The sequence below is a fragment of the Podarcis raffonei genome, chromosome 7 (genome assembly GCF_027172205.1).
Source record: "Podarcis raffonei isolate rPodRaf1 chromosome 7, rPodRaf1.pri, whole genome shotgun sequence".
Lineage (NCBI taxonomy): Eukaryota > Metazoa > Chordata > Lepidosauria > Squamata > Lacertidae > Podarcis > Podarcis raffonei.
In genome coordinates this window covers 36,694,994-36,710,388 of record NC_070608.1, presented here as the reverse complement: position 1 = coordinate 36,710,388, position 15,395 = coordinate 36,694,994, and the positions used below count along the sequence as shown (strand labels likewise).

General features: G+C 42.5%; 1 protein-coding gene across 3 annotated transcripts in view; it reads right to left on the bottom strand.

The window, feature by feature from the left end:
* CA8 (carbonic anhydrase 8) overlaps positions 1 to 654 on the bottom strand; it is a 42,670-nt gene extending 42,016 nt beyond the window's left edge. Inside the window, exon 1 of one of the 3 annotated variants that reach the window (XM_053396070.1) lies at positions 407 to 654. In XM_053396070.1, the coding sequence (XP_053252045.1) occupies positions 407 to 482 (76 nt within the window). In that variant the 5' untranslated portion in view covers positions 483 to 654. The remainder of the gene's footprint in view (positions 1 to 406) is intronic. The other 2 variants (XM_053396069.1, XM_053396068.1) reach the window with 2 other exon arrangements.
* Between the last annotated feature and the right edge of the window lie 14,741 nt (positions 655 to 15,395).

The window sequence follows — 15,395 nt, the reverse complement described above, 5'->3', positions numbered from 1 at the left end:
ACAGCCAGTGGCGCTGTCAGAGCTACAGTGTTTGACTTTCAAACACAGCGAGGGAATGTGCAACTTATTTGTGGAAATGCTGCATCTTTGCCTTCAGAAAGAGAAGGGCTTACTGCTGAAGCAGTTCTAGAGTTTCTGTGTTTTGTGTTGGTTGGGTTTTTTTTAACCTAAAATTAAATAACATGCTTTTCTTAACCCGATAGTTTGCGCACACACCCTTTTTCAATGTGCTAAAATGACACCTGATCTTCAAACAGTATTTCCAAGGCGTATTGGTGACAAGAGTAAATGTGAACTTTATATTTAAGTTTTCTCTCACACACACGCACACTCAGGCACACAGTGAAAATGCTTCACTCGCTCAGCCCACCTAACAGCTCACAGTTTCAAGCCCCAGCCTCCTTACCTTCTTCATAACCCCACTCCAAAGTCTCCTCTTTCTCAGGAAAGAGATCCGATTCCTCAATGTAGCTGTCAGCCATTCCCAGGCGCTCTCCAGCAGCTCCGTCTCTCTGAGCACTCTGGCTGTCTCTGGAAGGCTGCCTTGCGGAAGTCTGTTCTCCGCAGGCAGCCAGGCTCTGTGTGTGTGTGTGTGTGTGTGTGTGTGTGCAAAGCAGGAGCTGGAGACTTGCACTGGAGAACAGCTCGTCTATGACTGCGTGTGACAAACACATACGAGAGTCAGGAAGCTTGGTTGATGTTTGTTTGGTCCCTGTCACTTTTATATACGTTTCTAGAGAATCCTGAAATGTGATGGTATTATTAGTCAGTGTATGATATGGGTTAATGAGATATAATACAGTACAGGGATGGGTGGGTAGGTGGAGCAATCAAATCCAGGCATTTAAGGCAAACAATTAGGCTGTGAAGAAAGATAGATGCTCTACAAGGTGAAGGGATTTGTTTGCCTCCAGGAGCCTCTAAAACAGGGGTGAGGACCCAAATGTTGTTGGAGTTCAACTCAAATCAGCCCCTGCCTGCATGGCCAATGGAGAGGGAGGATGGGAGTTGTAGCCAACAACATCTGAAGGGCCACAACTTCCCTGTTTGAAACCAACTCACTGGAGAACTGTGACGTGTGTGTCCAGCTGTGTCTAGACTTGTAGCTAAGCCGACAACATTTGAGCAGGAACTGTCCCATGTTAGAACAAAGTGCAGTGGTACCTCGGGTTAAGTACTTAATTCGTTCCAGAGGTCCATTCTTAACCTGAAACTGTTTTTAACCTGAAGCACCACTTTAGCTAATGGGGCCTCCTGCTGCCGCCGCACTGCCGGAGCCCGATTTCTGTTCTTATCCTGAAGCAAAGTTTTTAACCTGAAGCACTATTTCTGGGTTAGCGGAGTGTGTAACCTGAAGCGTATGTAACCCGAGGTACCACTGTATTGCTATGTGGAAAGGCTGGTGAAAGATATGTTGCAAAATCCCGGGGCACAATGACCAAAGCACTGACTACATGACTCCAGAGTAGCAAGTTTAGTCTGCATGCTGGAGAGCCTCTAGTGATCTGTCTTGATTTAGACTCACTTGCATTTTGAGAAAGGAAGACTACTTCTTTTTCATGCCCTAGAATGCTATTACTAAGCATTCCAGACTCTCATTGTTTTGAGGGAGGGGTTCAAGTACATATCTGAAGTTTATGTTTGTGTAATAAAAACGGATTAAAACCCTGCTGCAACAAATTCATTTTTTAAAAAACATGACTTTTGCCATTTGGAAAGTGATGGTGAAAATGCACTAAAAAGTGTGGGGTGAATGAACGACTAGAGGGAAGACATGTGTAAAGGCCCTACAAGCATATCAGGATGAATGAACAAGACAAATGCTCATTGTCTTATAACTCAATTGCCACACTCATAGGTTAAGGTAAAGGTACCCCTGCCCGTACGGGCCAGTCGTGCCAGACTCTAGGGTTGTGTGCTCATCTCACTCTATAGGCCGGGAGCCAGCTCTGTCCACAGACACTTCCGGGTCACGTGGCCAGTGTGACAAAGCTGCATCTGGCGAGCCAGTGCAGCACACGGAACGCCGTTTACCTTCCCGCTGGTAAGCGGTCCCTATTTATCTACTTGCACCCGAAGGTGCTTTCGAACTGCTAGGTTGGTAGGTGCTGGGAGCGCACCCCGCCGCGGGGATTCGAACCACCGACCATGCGATCGGCAAGTCCTAGGCTCTGAAGTTTTACCCACAGCGCCACCCGCGTCCCCTGCCACACTCATATGCATGTCCAATTAGACAGGACTTTACTTAGGTATCAATTATCCTAAACCTCCAGCCTATAATGATCACTGTGGAGAGCAGGATGACTTCCCGGGTTAATTTTATAAGAAAACACCTTAATAACCATATATTAGGCTGTGCATGCCTTGGAACCAAACTGGAAATTTAGGAGAAGTTCCTAGTAGCAACGAAAAATAAAATATAGTGCTGCAGGGCCTCTTCACATCAGGCTATGCAGGTAGTGGGCCTATCCTGAAGCCACTGATTCGTCATCCTATTGTGGAACAGATCAACATTGCTTTCCATACACAATCTGATGTACTGAACAAGCCCAGCTGAACCCTTCAAAAAGCCCTGCCTGTAGTTCTTTACACATGCCACAAACATCATTTAAAAATGGACTTCAACATGGCTGTTTCGTAGCAATGATGCATAGTGTCCTGAGTGACTTCCAAAGTTTCCCTTAGCGTGCATCTTGGCAGTGAAAATTGTAGACACATTATACACAGCTGCAGAAGGTGCTCAGAAACATGAGAACAAATTATGAACTACATTTTGTGCTTGTACATTTTTATTAGAGGAAGGTGCAAAGAGGAAGAAGACAAAGAACACCAAACCCTGAAACAGAAATGTCAACACAAGCTTCTTTTTGCAGGACCTTTGTTGTTTGTTCTTTGATCAACGAGCAAGACTCTGAAGAGAGTCAATGTGCTGAATCTAATTTGACCCTTTGGGGACCAGAAGGTTATTCCTCTTTCTACATTTGCTTTAAACAAGGATGTGCCCAACTATAAGTCTACATGGCCACAAGGGCAGTGAGGCTGTGTAAACAAAGCTTGGGGAAAAGATTAACTTTTCAGAAAAACAAAAACAGAAATGCATACCTTATATAATAGGGGTTTTCCATAATAAAGAAGGTAACATTGCTTATTCAGGGTTGTCTCTGGGCCAGAACTCAGGGGAAATTTTATTGTACTGCCCACCAGCATGGATTACACAATGTGTACACTTACGTATAGTAGATAACCGTCATTTCTACTTGTTTTTAAGAAAAGCAGCTCTGGGAGGAGATGGTTGGGAGTGGAGGAATTATGTGAGGGAAACAGTGTTTAATCATCTCAACACCCCTCTCCAAATTGCCCTTTTTTGCTCTCCCAAGAGGTTTCAGAAGTGTTACTGCCTGCACAAAGCACTCATTTTGAACATTAAGGGTAGGGAGTCACATGGGGAAGTTTTGGAATAGACATATGGTTGTGAGTCTTCCCTGCTTGACCCACATGATCCCAGTCGATCAAAGCTACTTTTCTAAAGGGGAAAAGGGGGCATCTGTTACACACCCCTAGGCTATCTTTATAGTATGTGACTGCTGGTTAGTAGACTCAGGCTAGTAACCCTGGTGGCTATCAAATATGAAGGATACATCCATTGCTTTATAGTGTGTGTGATGACCTACCAATATGCATATATACAAGCAGTGATTCAGTTCCATGTTTAACAAGGCAATGCTAAATCTGAAGAACACTATGGGAGGGGGAAAGCTACAGCTACAACAAAATTCAGTTTGGCAAGATAGTTGAAAGACTTTCTAAAATGTTTAGCCAAAGAGGAAAACAAAAGTGGAAACAAGAACTTTGTAATGCAGAGCAAGGGAAGGGGATGACACACAACAAGGGGTATGAAATAGCAATATGGAGCAAGATTAACCAAACAGTAGACTAGTGCAGAGACTTCCACTTAATTGGCTCAGGGGGTCAGTAGAAACCACAGAACAACACACAGGGGGAGGAGAGCGAGGATCATTCTGTTTGGAAAACTGAAATGCTGATGCAGATGGAATGTCTGTCATAGCATGATGCTGAATTTCATCCATGATGTCTTTGTAGGAAAGATGCAGGATACAAAATGCACAGCAACATAGGATGCAGAAAGTTGCCTTGTACCAGATCAGACCTTTGGTCCACGTAGCATGTCTATGCTGTCTGGAGGTAGCACCTGCCCTGGGTTTCAGACAGGAGTCACCAGTCCTACCTGGAGATCTTTTTGCAATAAAAGTATGTGCTTTATCACTAAGCTATGGCCTTTACCATAACTCAAACTCAATAAAAGGAATAGAATGAGATTTTCTAAACAAAAACTGCCGTCATGAGGTCCTGAAAGATCATTTGCCTAATCTTAATCAGGTTGAAAGCCAGAAGGGATTCCTGAAAGAATTAGGGAGACTAATCAGGTCATTTGGGACACTCTTGGCTTCAGTTGGTCTTTTTATTTATTGTGGTGGTGTCAGAAATTAAATATTACCTAAAATAACTGAGTGAGCTGGGAGAAGCTAAAAATTCATGTGAACAAACAAGGGCTGGAGTAAAAGGTCACATAATATAAGTGCAGTTTTGAAAACCAAAGAAATAATGAATTTCAAATATTAGAATTAATTATTGCCTAGCCTGCCTCCTGTTTTGTCTGTTTACATAATACTTATTTAACAGCCATGGTCTCTGACCATTTTTAATGAAGGAAACCCACTTGTTGAACATATTAAGAGAGCAAAATACTTTGGGTATAACACAGGTAGTGAGAACAAGGGTGAGATGCCCCATCAAGTAAATATTGCTTATTAGGACATAACACAGAAGCATCAAAAAGCGACACAACTTTTCATGCTTCCAAGTAAGAACCGGTTGTGGCTTGCACTTCTCCATTGGGAGACATTTAGCTCACAGTGGTGCCTGCTTCCTCAGACGTTACTTGGGAGCATAGAGATATGATGTGCTTCACAGTAATGTATAAAGCTGATCAGGCCCACCTAGCTGAGATGAAGCAATTTTCTGCCTCATCGGGCTGTTTGCTAATGTGCAAAAGTTGCCCTTGGACATATAGTGATATGCAGTGATAAACCAGTTTAATGTTATGTACATGGCCCTCAATCTCATCTGTTTCCCCCACTACTCTTTTCCTCCTCTGCATGTAGGAGATCAGAACCATCTGCTCCCATTTTAAGCTAGCAAACGTTGTTTCATTTGAACTATGGTTTGCTAGAACAAGCCAAGACCAAACCAAGATCCTGCCTTGTTCAGATAAACCTCAATTAAAACTAACCACGGCTTTTAGTTTGAACACAACAACAAAATGGTTAGTTTAAAACAGAAGTGGGTGCTTCCTATCTCCTCTTTGCATCTACACTGAAGGAGATGGGACTGGGGAGCAGGCTCATACATATAGCATTAAACTATGGTTTAGCTCAGTGCTGGGGAACCTGTGGTTCTTCAGGTACAGCGCCAGATTTAGGGCAGTGCAGGAGGTTCCCACACACAGGATGCTGAACAAAACTGAGAAGATCCATTTGCGGGCACCAAATTTTGGCCTCACATAGGGCCCCATATTAGGGACACGGGTGGCGCTGTGGTCTAAACCACTGAGCCTTGGGCTTGCCAATCGGAAGGTCAGCAGTTCGAATCCCCGCAACAGGATGAGCTCCCGTTGCTCTGTCCCAGCTCCTGCCAACCTAGCAGTTCGAAAGCACGTCAAAGTGCAAGGAGATAAATAGGTACCACTCCAGCGGAAAGGTAAACGGCATTTTCGTGCGCTGCTCTGGTTTCGCCAGAAGCGGCTTAGTCATGCTGGCCACATGGCCTGGAAAAACTGCGGATAAACGTCAGCTCCCTCAGCCAGTAAAGCAAGATAAGCGCCGCAACCCCAGAGTTGTTCATGACTGGACTTAACTGTCAGGGGTTCTTTACCTTTTTAGGGCCCCATATTACTAAAGATTACCCAAGTCCGCCCGTCCCAAGTGTTATCAGACTCTCATTCTTGTTATTCCCAATAGTCAAGGATGATGGCAGCTGTAATAAACCAACTTCTGAAAAGCCACAGGTTTCCTATTCATGTTTTAGTGTTACTTCTGAACCTGATCATCATTATAGAGGACCATCTGCTTCATCAGTGAAACACAAATTGCTTCTGCACAACTCAAAATGCTAAGCAGAAGATTGTAGAACAGGGAGGCAGAATATCCTGCAGCTGGTCTGGCACACCATTTCTTCATACTTCAATCCTCAATTCTTGGATTCTTAACAATGTAAATTGGTATAGCAGTTAAAATTCCATTTTAGTTGGGTACCTCTGAGCACTCTAAAATACTAAAGTGCTGGATATTATTGCTAACATTTATAATTAATTGTTCATGTTCTAGCTTGTTAACTGGCTTTAAATTTAGAGCAACTGCAAGTACTGAGAGTCTTATTTGGGTTCTTTTCATTTGCCTGTGTGATGATGAGATGTTATATTCCAAAACATTAATGTACTCAGCATTTATAAGTAATATAAAAAACTCTAATGAACAGAGTTCCAAAGTGACATTAAACCACCTTGTTGACAAATTTGAAATGAAATCTTATCTTTCTGAAGGGCAATGCCGAAAATCACCCCTATAAAGGCAGAAAGAGCCATGTGCCACAAATATAACAAATGGCAATGTTCACTGAAGCTGTGTTCTTTCTGCTGCGTTCTGTCTCTCTCTCTCTCTCTCTCTCTCTCTCTCTCTCTCGCATTTTCTTTTAAAAAAACCAAACAAACTTTAATGGAGGGTGGGGTAATCATAGTGCTGATAGACTTTGCCAAGCTAGCCAAGTTTACGAATGGGTGAAATGTTAGTCTGTAAAATTTCTTTATCTGTAAAACAAAGCAAAGAAACCTACTATGGAAACATAGTTTAATTGTTGTTAGCATCTGTGTGAGCAGTGCAGAACACAATACCACAAATCTGTTACTGTATTTCTAGGAATGAATAGGCATGTGAATGACCTGCTTTATTTTTGTCGGTACTTGCCCTCCGCCACCCTGAGTTGTTCTTAGGGGACACATGACAGTGGCAGACCCATGTCTCTAAATGCAGCTTTGCCCCAGTCATAGGCAGGCAGGCGGGCAGGAGGGCTGGAATGTAAGGCAGGTGGCTTAAAATACAAATGGGGACAAGGACGAGGGCTGCTGATCTTCTTATAACCCGTCACTCCCCTGCTATACACTGTCTGTCCACTAGGGTCACATTGTTCTCAGCCAGGCTCAAGACTTTGATTACTATGGCCATCTGAAGTGAGGCTATTACCTTTTCTCTGGGCTTTCTGCAGATCTGACTGGCTAAAAGGGTCAGTTCATGGGGAACTGACAACTACAAAAGGCTTGGTTAAACAAGCAATAGTGGGTTTCTTTTAGCTTATAGCTACCAAGCACACCTTAGCTGCTTGAGTGGAAGCTGGAGAAATACAATTTGTAGTTTCTGAAAGCAAAGATGGAGGAAACAGGGTGTTTTACAACTATCCATCAAGGAGAAGCCTGAGGAGATCCAAGGGTATGTTGTTTACTAGGGATGTGTAGAGGATTCAAATAAATCTTGCACTGAGGCAGAGGGATTTGGGGCTGGCCCAAGACAAAGCAGGATCTTTATGCTTTTTCACTAGTTGAAGCAGGAAAAGTCCTGAAGCACTTTGTGGTGATTTAGGCAATCCGTTTTTGTTTTGTTTTTTGTTTTTTTTCAAAAAGCTACAGACAACTGTCTACTAAAAGGGAAACAATGTCTCTAAGTTTATAAGCTTATTGTGTGAGGAAAAGACCAGAGTGTGGATGGGGTGGAGGAGGAAGCAACTTTGCAAAACTAATACCTACAACTGGAGTTTAAGGAAAACACAAGAACCAGAAGGCAGGAGGGGGAACTCCTTTGCAACTAATAGCCCTGGCTTGTAGTCAAGGGAGGATAAATTCACCCAGACTGTGAATTTCTTTGAGTCCCGTTTAACCCCAAATAAACTGAGTTCAAATGCTTGTGGACCTATCTGCCTGCAATTTGGCAGATTTCTTTTCCAGGGGCACCTTACAGACCAATTGCTCACAAGACACATGGGGAGGTTAAGTTATTTCTTTTATTTCTCTCAATTTTTTTAGACTGCATTGACTACCCTTAAAGGAAAATCAAGTATTTAGAAGGGGAGACACTGCCTGCAAATTTTATCAGCTTCTGCCATTATAGCTATTTTTGATTTCTCAATAGCCAAAGGTGGCAGAGGTGGTATTGAGAAATGAAGTAGGCTCAGATTAGGCCCTGGGCAGAAGTCAAAACACCTCAGACCAAAGTGGAGTGCTCCATGAAGTGACAAAGTTGAGTCTAAACCCTACACTGTGGTTGGTGCACACTCTTATTGTTTGCTTTGGCAGAAACTGACACTGGTTTGAAGACTTAACAGTACTCCACTAATCCTTGTCTCCTCCCCTGAGCTCAGCTTATATATTTCCAGATAAACAGATGTTACAAACAGCACTCTTGTATTCCAGTACAGTGGTACCTCAGGTTACAGACGCTTCAGGTTACAGACTCCACTAACCCAGAAATAGTACCTTGGGTTAAGAACTTTACTTCAGGATGAGAACAGAAATCACACGGCAGCCATGTGGCGGCAGTGGGAGGCCCTATTTGCTAAAGTGGTACCTCAGGTTAAGAACAGTTTCAGGTTAAGAACGGACCTCCGGAACGAATTGAGTTCTTAACCCAAGGTACCACTGTATTCTCTTCTCATAATGAAATGGAAGTTGAAAAAATCTGCTTCTTGAACCATCCTGCTCCTTGTAAAATGGGGAGTATAAAACATTAGCTGCGAAGGACCAACAGGTGTTTCACTGTTTGGGGCTACTTTGTCTGTGCTTTTCCAATAGCCATCTGGGTGGGGACAGGCTGGTAGGAAGAGTGTGATATATGTCATTTAGGGTGCATCCTGAACAGAGGCCCTGCCTGTCTGGGTGCTTTCTACACACCTATAGCATATCCACAGTCATGTTGCCCATGAGAACTACACTACAATTCTGTACTAAATAGTGATGAAAGCTTTGAGAAATTGACATTTGCAAGCCTGCCTGTTCCGTTTCTTGTTGTTTTGAAGCACTAATTTCACACACTGCTTTTCTTGTAGTGTGCTGAGGCAAAGGAAAACAGTGTGTCTAATGTTCAGCGTGCCTTGTCAAAACATGCTGCTTGCATCTTAAGATGTGGAAATTGTAAAACTCGCAGATCTGAGCTCCTAATTTACATATTTCACAGGGCTGAATGAAATCACCACACTATAAGGTTTAATGGCACATGCACATAAACAAAAATATATAAGCAGGGTTGGTGTGAGTCCACAGTGGGTGGAATAAAATGGTGAGGAAGGCACTCAAGTGAGGGAAGGGCTCCTTCAGAAAGCTGTCTATCACTAATGTCACTACACCAGGAATTGAGAGGCAGTGGCCCTCCAGATGTTGCTGGAGTGGAACTCCCATCATCCCTGAACGTAGACCAAGCTAGCTGGTGCTAATGTGAGTTGTCGTCTAGAAGCATATGGATGGCCACAGTTTTCCTATCCTTGCCCTACAGCCTCCAATGTATTCTGTGCCCCACACCAACAAAGTTTTCAGTGGAGACTAGGAGGGCAGAAGCAAGTTTAAATCAACTTGTAGCCAGATTGTCAACCACTTCTTAATCCCTATATGCACAATTGTGCACTTGACTGGGAATTAGTTTTTTTTAGTGTGCAGTGGTGCCAGAGGTTTCTATTTTTATTTTTGGAGGATTATTCCTCCCCCATAAGCACACTCAGAACAACTCACATTCAAGCTTGTTTTTCAGAAAAAAGGCAAGTTTGCCAGTTCACATTGCAATGCTTGTTTAGCTGTTTGTGCTTCTGTTTAGTTAGAAATTGCTTCTGCGCTATTAGAGTGTGGGTGTGTGCTCAGTATTCATATATAAATCGTTTGTGTACCAACACCTAGCACACAATTGACATTCAGTACAAATTTTATAAAGCAGTTTTATAAAAGAATCACTCGCCTTTCACCCAGCAAAACTGCAGCAGGGCTGTGAAACGAACTTGGCCGAGACATGGCAAATGCTGTAGACAAACAGCCACAGATTGAGAACACAAACCACATGGCCTTGAACTGATGTCGCCATAGCCTGGATCACATTGAGGAATGTGCAGAGGCGGGATGGGGAAGTCAGACCTACTCAGGGTGCCACCAGCCCTTGGAAAGGAAGAAGAACAATAAATAGCTGGCATTGGTAGCACAAAAGTGGAAGACTGGTGCCCACTGAAGATCACATCCTATACCTGCATTTCAGGCAGATGTGGCAGTTAAGGAGCTCAAGGGTGAACTGCACCTGGAGCTCCACCTGAGGCTTCCTATCCAGCTCAGCTCAGAGGTGCCAGGAAAGCTTAGATGGGTTATCTGAAAGTTTGGGGGAAATGCATGAGGAAGGTTTGCAACCTCCATTCTGCTCTCCTCATTATTCTGCACATTCTTGAAGCCCAGGGGGAGGAGAGCTTGTCACAGCAGGAGAGGGACACACCCTGGATTCTTCAGCAGCCTCTTGACCACCTTCCTCTGCTTCAGCCTCCGAGTCTGAACTGCTCCCTGTCACCAGCTCTTCCTGCTCAGTAAACCCTGTTTCCCTTTCAGCATCCAGCCCCTCCTCCCAATCTTCCCCCTCTGAACTCTCCTCAGTGTCCCACCACCAAGTCCCTGGCTCTGAGCCTTCCCCCTCTGGGGGTTCCCTTGGGGGTTCCCTCGATGCTGCCTCCCACCACTCCTCTTCGCCCAGCCAGCCCCTGACTAAAGCCACTCACAACCCCGGATTAGGTACAACTGAGGGGCTTACATGACCAGACTTTTATATTGCCACCTTTGATTTCTGCGGCCAATTGGACAGGGCTGGGCAGATAGGAGAAATCCATCCAATTGAAGCAAACATCTCTCTGCAAGCATTTCATCTGCTGTTGCCTCTTCATCATGACAAGAAGCAAAAGGTTCCTAATTTCCCTTTGCTGAAACTGAAGAGGCAATTACTTACAGCAAGGATTGGGAAGTTGCAGCCTTCCAAACGCTGGTGGAGTCCAGAGCCAGAAGGGCCAGAGATTATGGTTTTGTAGCTCAACAACATCTGGATAACCACATGTTCCCCATTCCTGCCTTGCATGGATACTCTACACTCTATGTTGTAGATGTCAGCCATGCAAACTAGACAGGGATCACGCAGCTGGTGCCTTTCTTCTTATGCTGCAGGATTCAAGCTACAGCGCCATCTGGCTCTCCTGGAGCAGTTGTGAAGTTGTTTAAATGTCTTCCAGGATAAATTGCTATCTAGAAGTGTTCCAGGGTCAGATTCAAACTCATCTAACCATCTAATCTATTGATTCATTTAATACATTTCTATACCCCCTTGATTCAAAATTTCCAGAGTTGTTCACCATGATCACAATTGCCTCTTCACAAGTTATATATTTTCATTTGATTGCCTCCCCTCTGCACAAATGCACACAACCTTCTTTAGAAAAAAGAAAAAAAAAAGAAAAGTACACAATGATTGCCAGAACAGCTTCTGTGCATCTCTGCTTTCCCCTGATGTGTGAAGCAATTTAACCATGGCATGCACAATACGCTTTTTAATAGTTGTTATATTTAGCTTCTATTAACTATTCCTCAATGAGAGCAAGATCAGAAGACATTCAATTGAGGGTGACTTTCCACTACTGCAACCGTACTCAGCAATGAAAAGCAGTTCTATCAGGTTTACAGGCTTTGCTGCTGTAGGAAGACAAAGGAAGCATTCATGTCTGGCATGCACATGATCTATGCAGCCTAATGGCATTAGACCAGCTCACTGAAGCATTCAGCAAGTGAGAAAGATAAGAGCACACCCCACCTTTCCTGCTAGGACCCCAAGGGAAGGGGTTTTGTTTTTGTTTTTGCAAGTAATCTTCCTTGAAACCATAGGCATAATGAATGGGATTTTAAAACAGAAGATGTTTGTGTTCTGCCAAAATGTTACCAACTGGAATGCTACGTTGAGGTCACTATATATCTCAAAATACAGTATTTATTAGCTGAGTATAGTTCCGGCTCTTACTCCTTCACTTCATTATATACATGCTTATTTCAATGTCAAAATAATTTATTTTATTTCAGTTACAGAAGCAGATGAGATTTTAAACCCCTCCCTTCCCTTGTGGATTTTAAATCTGCCTTAAAGATTGGGAGTGATGGGCAGAACCTGAGGTACCACTGTACTTGAGGGAACAGCTCCTTTTTTGTGTAAGACGCACATGACCAACAAAGATTTTAGTTATTCATAACAGAGGCTATTTCACTTCTGGGCAGTCCCTGCTTTTATTCTTAGCATTATGTACGTATTGCACGGTAGCCATAGATATGCTCTGCATAGCCAAAGGTGTTGTTAGCCGTAGCATTTCTTTCATACAGCAAGTGACCACAGGTTTGACAATGCACACAGTCTCTGGGGATGTCTTGTCATCTCCACTTTTCATTGTTTATACCTGCCAGTAGGAGTTAGGCATGCAAAAGGGGGCTGCTCAGTATGAGAAAGTGCTTTTGTCATAAGAAGAGCTCCAAGCCAACACAGCCTGAGAAGCAGAAATATTAAGTGAAAATCCAGCAGGATTGATTGCTTATATTAACCTCATTTCCTCATTTAAATCATTTTAATATTAGTTAATAAATCAAAGGAATAGGCTTTGGTTGGAAGCTGCATATTTATCAACATCATAGGAACACTCTTAAAAAGACATTGCTCTTCATCACTAGATCAATCGTCATATTGCCACATTCATCATACTAGGTGGACTCCACATTAGGTTAGAAATATGTAATAAAGCCTTCATTTACTTTCCCTGCTCCAGACCTTCTCATGGCCTATTTTTCACATATATTCTCCTCATGCAATGTGGCTTGATACAGACCTGTATCAACACTGGGATACATTGTAGAATGCAAAATTGAAACTGAATGCGCACTTCCTTAATTTTTTCCTTTGAATTAAACTTTTCAAAATGCATGGAGGGAGGGGGGAGTAATTCGGATTTGCTTTTCCTCACTAGTTCCTTCAAACAATTTGTATCAAAATGCCAGAGCCTATTGCCGTGCTATATACGTGTCAGTTGGAATTCTATACGCAGGCACTCTCTGTGGATGAAGACTGGTGGTCATGTTGTATGAAGGATGATTACCCTTTGGGATCCAACCCTGAGCATGTTGAGGAAGAGGTGGTCAGCATCCTGAGCTTCTCCTGGAGACTTTGCATCACATGCTCAGCTAAACTGATGTCTCTGGCAATGCTCCTTGCTACAAAATAATCTCCACTTTCAGCAACGGTAGAAGAGATCCTTGACTTGCAGTATTACACATACAGCAGTATAGTGGAAGGGGAACTTGGGCGAGAACAGCTCCCTCTGGGACCTTTTCCTCCAAAACAGAAATGATGATGTCATCTGCTGAAGTGCCAGGGTAATTAATGGACCTTCCTTGCTCTCGAAAGCCAATGATAATGGGGCTTTCATGTTTGCTTTTGACAGATAAGCATAGAAGAAGTCAGAGCCCATGTGGCTCCTAGCACTACCCAATAATCGCTGTTCTGTTATAAGCTATAAGGACAATTGCACTTTCCACACTATCAGGAATATTGCATTTTTTCTACTAAGACACCTCACTGTGTTCTGTCCACAAAAGTGGGTGTGACATGGCTGCTGTGGGGAGCCATTTGCAGTTTATCTAAATTTGTATACCACCCTTCATCCAAAGATCACTGGGCAGTATATCATTGGTTCACTATAAGCCTTGTGCTATTTCATGACCTTGCTTGTATTTCATTTTTAATCAAATTTTTAATTATTGCTAATTATTGCTAGGGATTAATTTTTTAAAGATCACCTGATACTGCTGCAGCAAGCCACATAATTAATGCATTGTGTAGTTAAGTGTTAAGTAATTTTAAGATTGTGTGCCCCTGCTTCCTTCCTTCTTAATATGGTTTCCTTTCCCTAATGCCTCTAGATTAGGAGTAGCCAATGTGCTGCCCTTACAATGCCCATCTGCCCCAGCCAGCATGACAAATATGCAGGGATGATAGGCTGTAGATGATACTTCCTAGTTATAGATGTTCTTTAGCAAAAATGTACTTGTTAAAAATGTGCAAATACTACATAACATCCCTTAATCTATAGCTATCCTCTCAAACTTTCCCAAGAGAGTGCAACCTGAGCTTTATCTTAACACTAAGAATTGCCAGAAGCCTTCCCCCCCCCCCCCTCCACAAAAACCCCACACTATAACTGACTTTTTCATTCAAGATTCCTCAGGGGAAACACTTTCTTGTCTTCCATTATCTCATTTCCAGCTGGTTTTCACTGCAGTTTAGCTGTTCGTATCCACATGAATTCAGTGACAACACTATTAAGAGTTTACTCTTGCAATGGCTTTATTTATCCTTGCACAAAATGATGGTGCCAGCCAAAATCTTTGCAAAGTAAAGAAGTTCATTACACATATATTCTAATTTGCGACTATTTCTTTCCTTGGCAAATGTTCCGCTGTGCTTTTCAGCGCCATAATGCATATGAAAGTTCACATTGCAGTAAACACAATCATATGGATTCAGAGTCCTGTTTATGCTCAGAGAACAGGAATGGAGAACTAGATATTGTTGGATTCCAACATGCTTTATGTTGGCTGGATGGTGTCTGACATCTTCAGTAAATAAACCAAATAGTATGCTTGATAAATGAAAAATAACAACTCAAGTAATTTTTCCTAGGCACCAGCAGTTAAGCCTTCTATTCTATGCATATAATTCAGCAATTAATCAATTAATATTTCCCAGGAACTTGCAAGAACGCTTTGCTAGAAAATACAGTAGATAAAAGACTGACATACTAAGATTCACTTACTAAAAATATAATTTCATTGAATTAATATGGCTATACTTCAGTGTTAGATACATACTTGAGGCAAGTTCTCCACCTAGTGGATTGATTTCTAATCCTAGAAATGAAACATAATGGTTCCTTAACTTGTATTGTATAACAATATAAGGAAAAAAGAGACCAATAATATAATAAGTGTCACATTATTATCTTTTCAGATAAGTCCTTGACAGGCATTTGTTCTGAAAGATGCTGGGTATTGTTGTCTGCAGCAAACTTTGGACTCAGGTTATCATGTGAAATCTAGAATGTTGTTAAGATAATGGCTGCATATTCTAAAAGCAACTAATTAGAACATCAAATGAGATTTTTGGAGACCTGAAATGACATATGGAGTAAATGTGCTCACAGACAATTAGGTTAGGCTTCTCACATAAATAGCCATC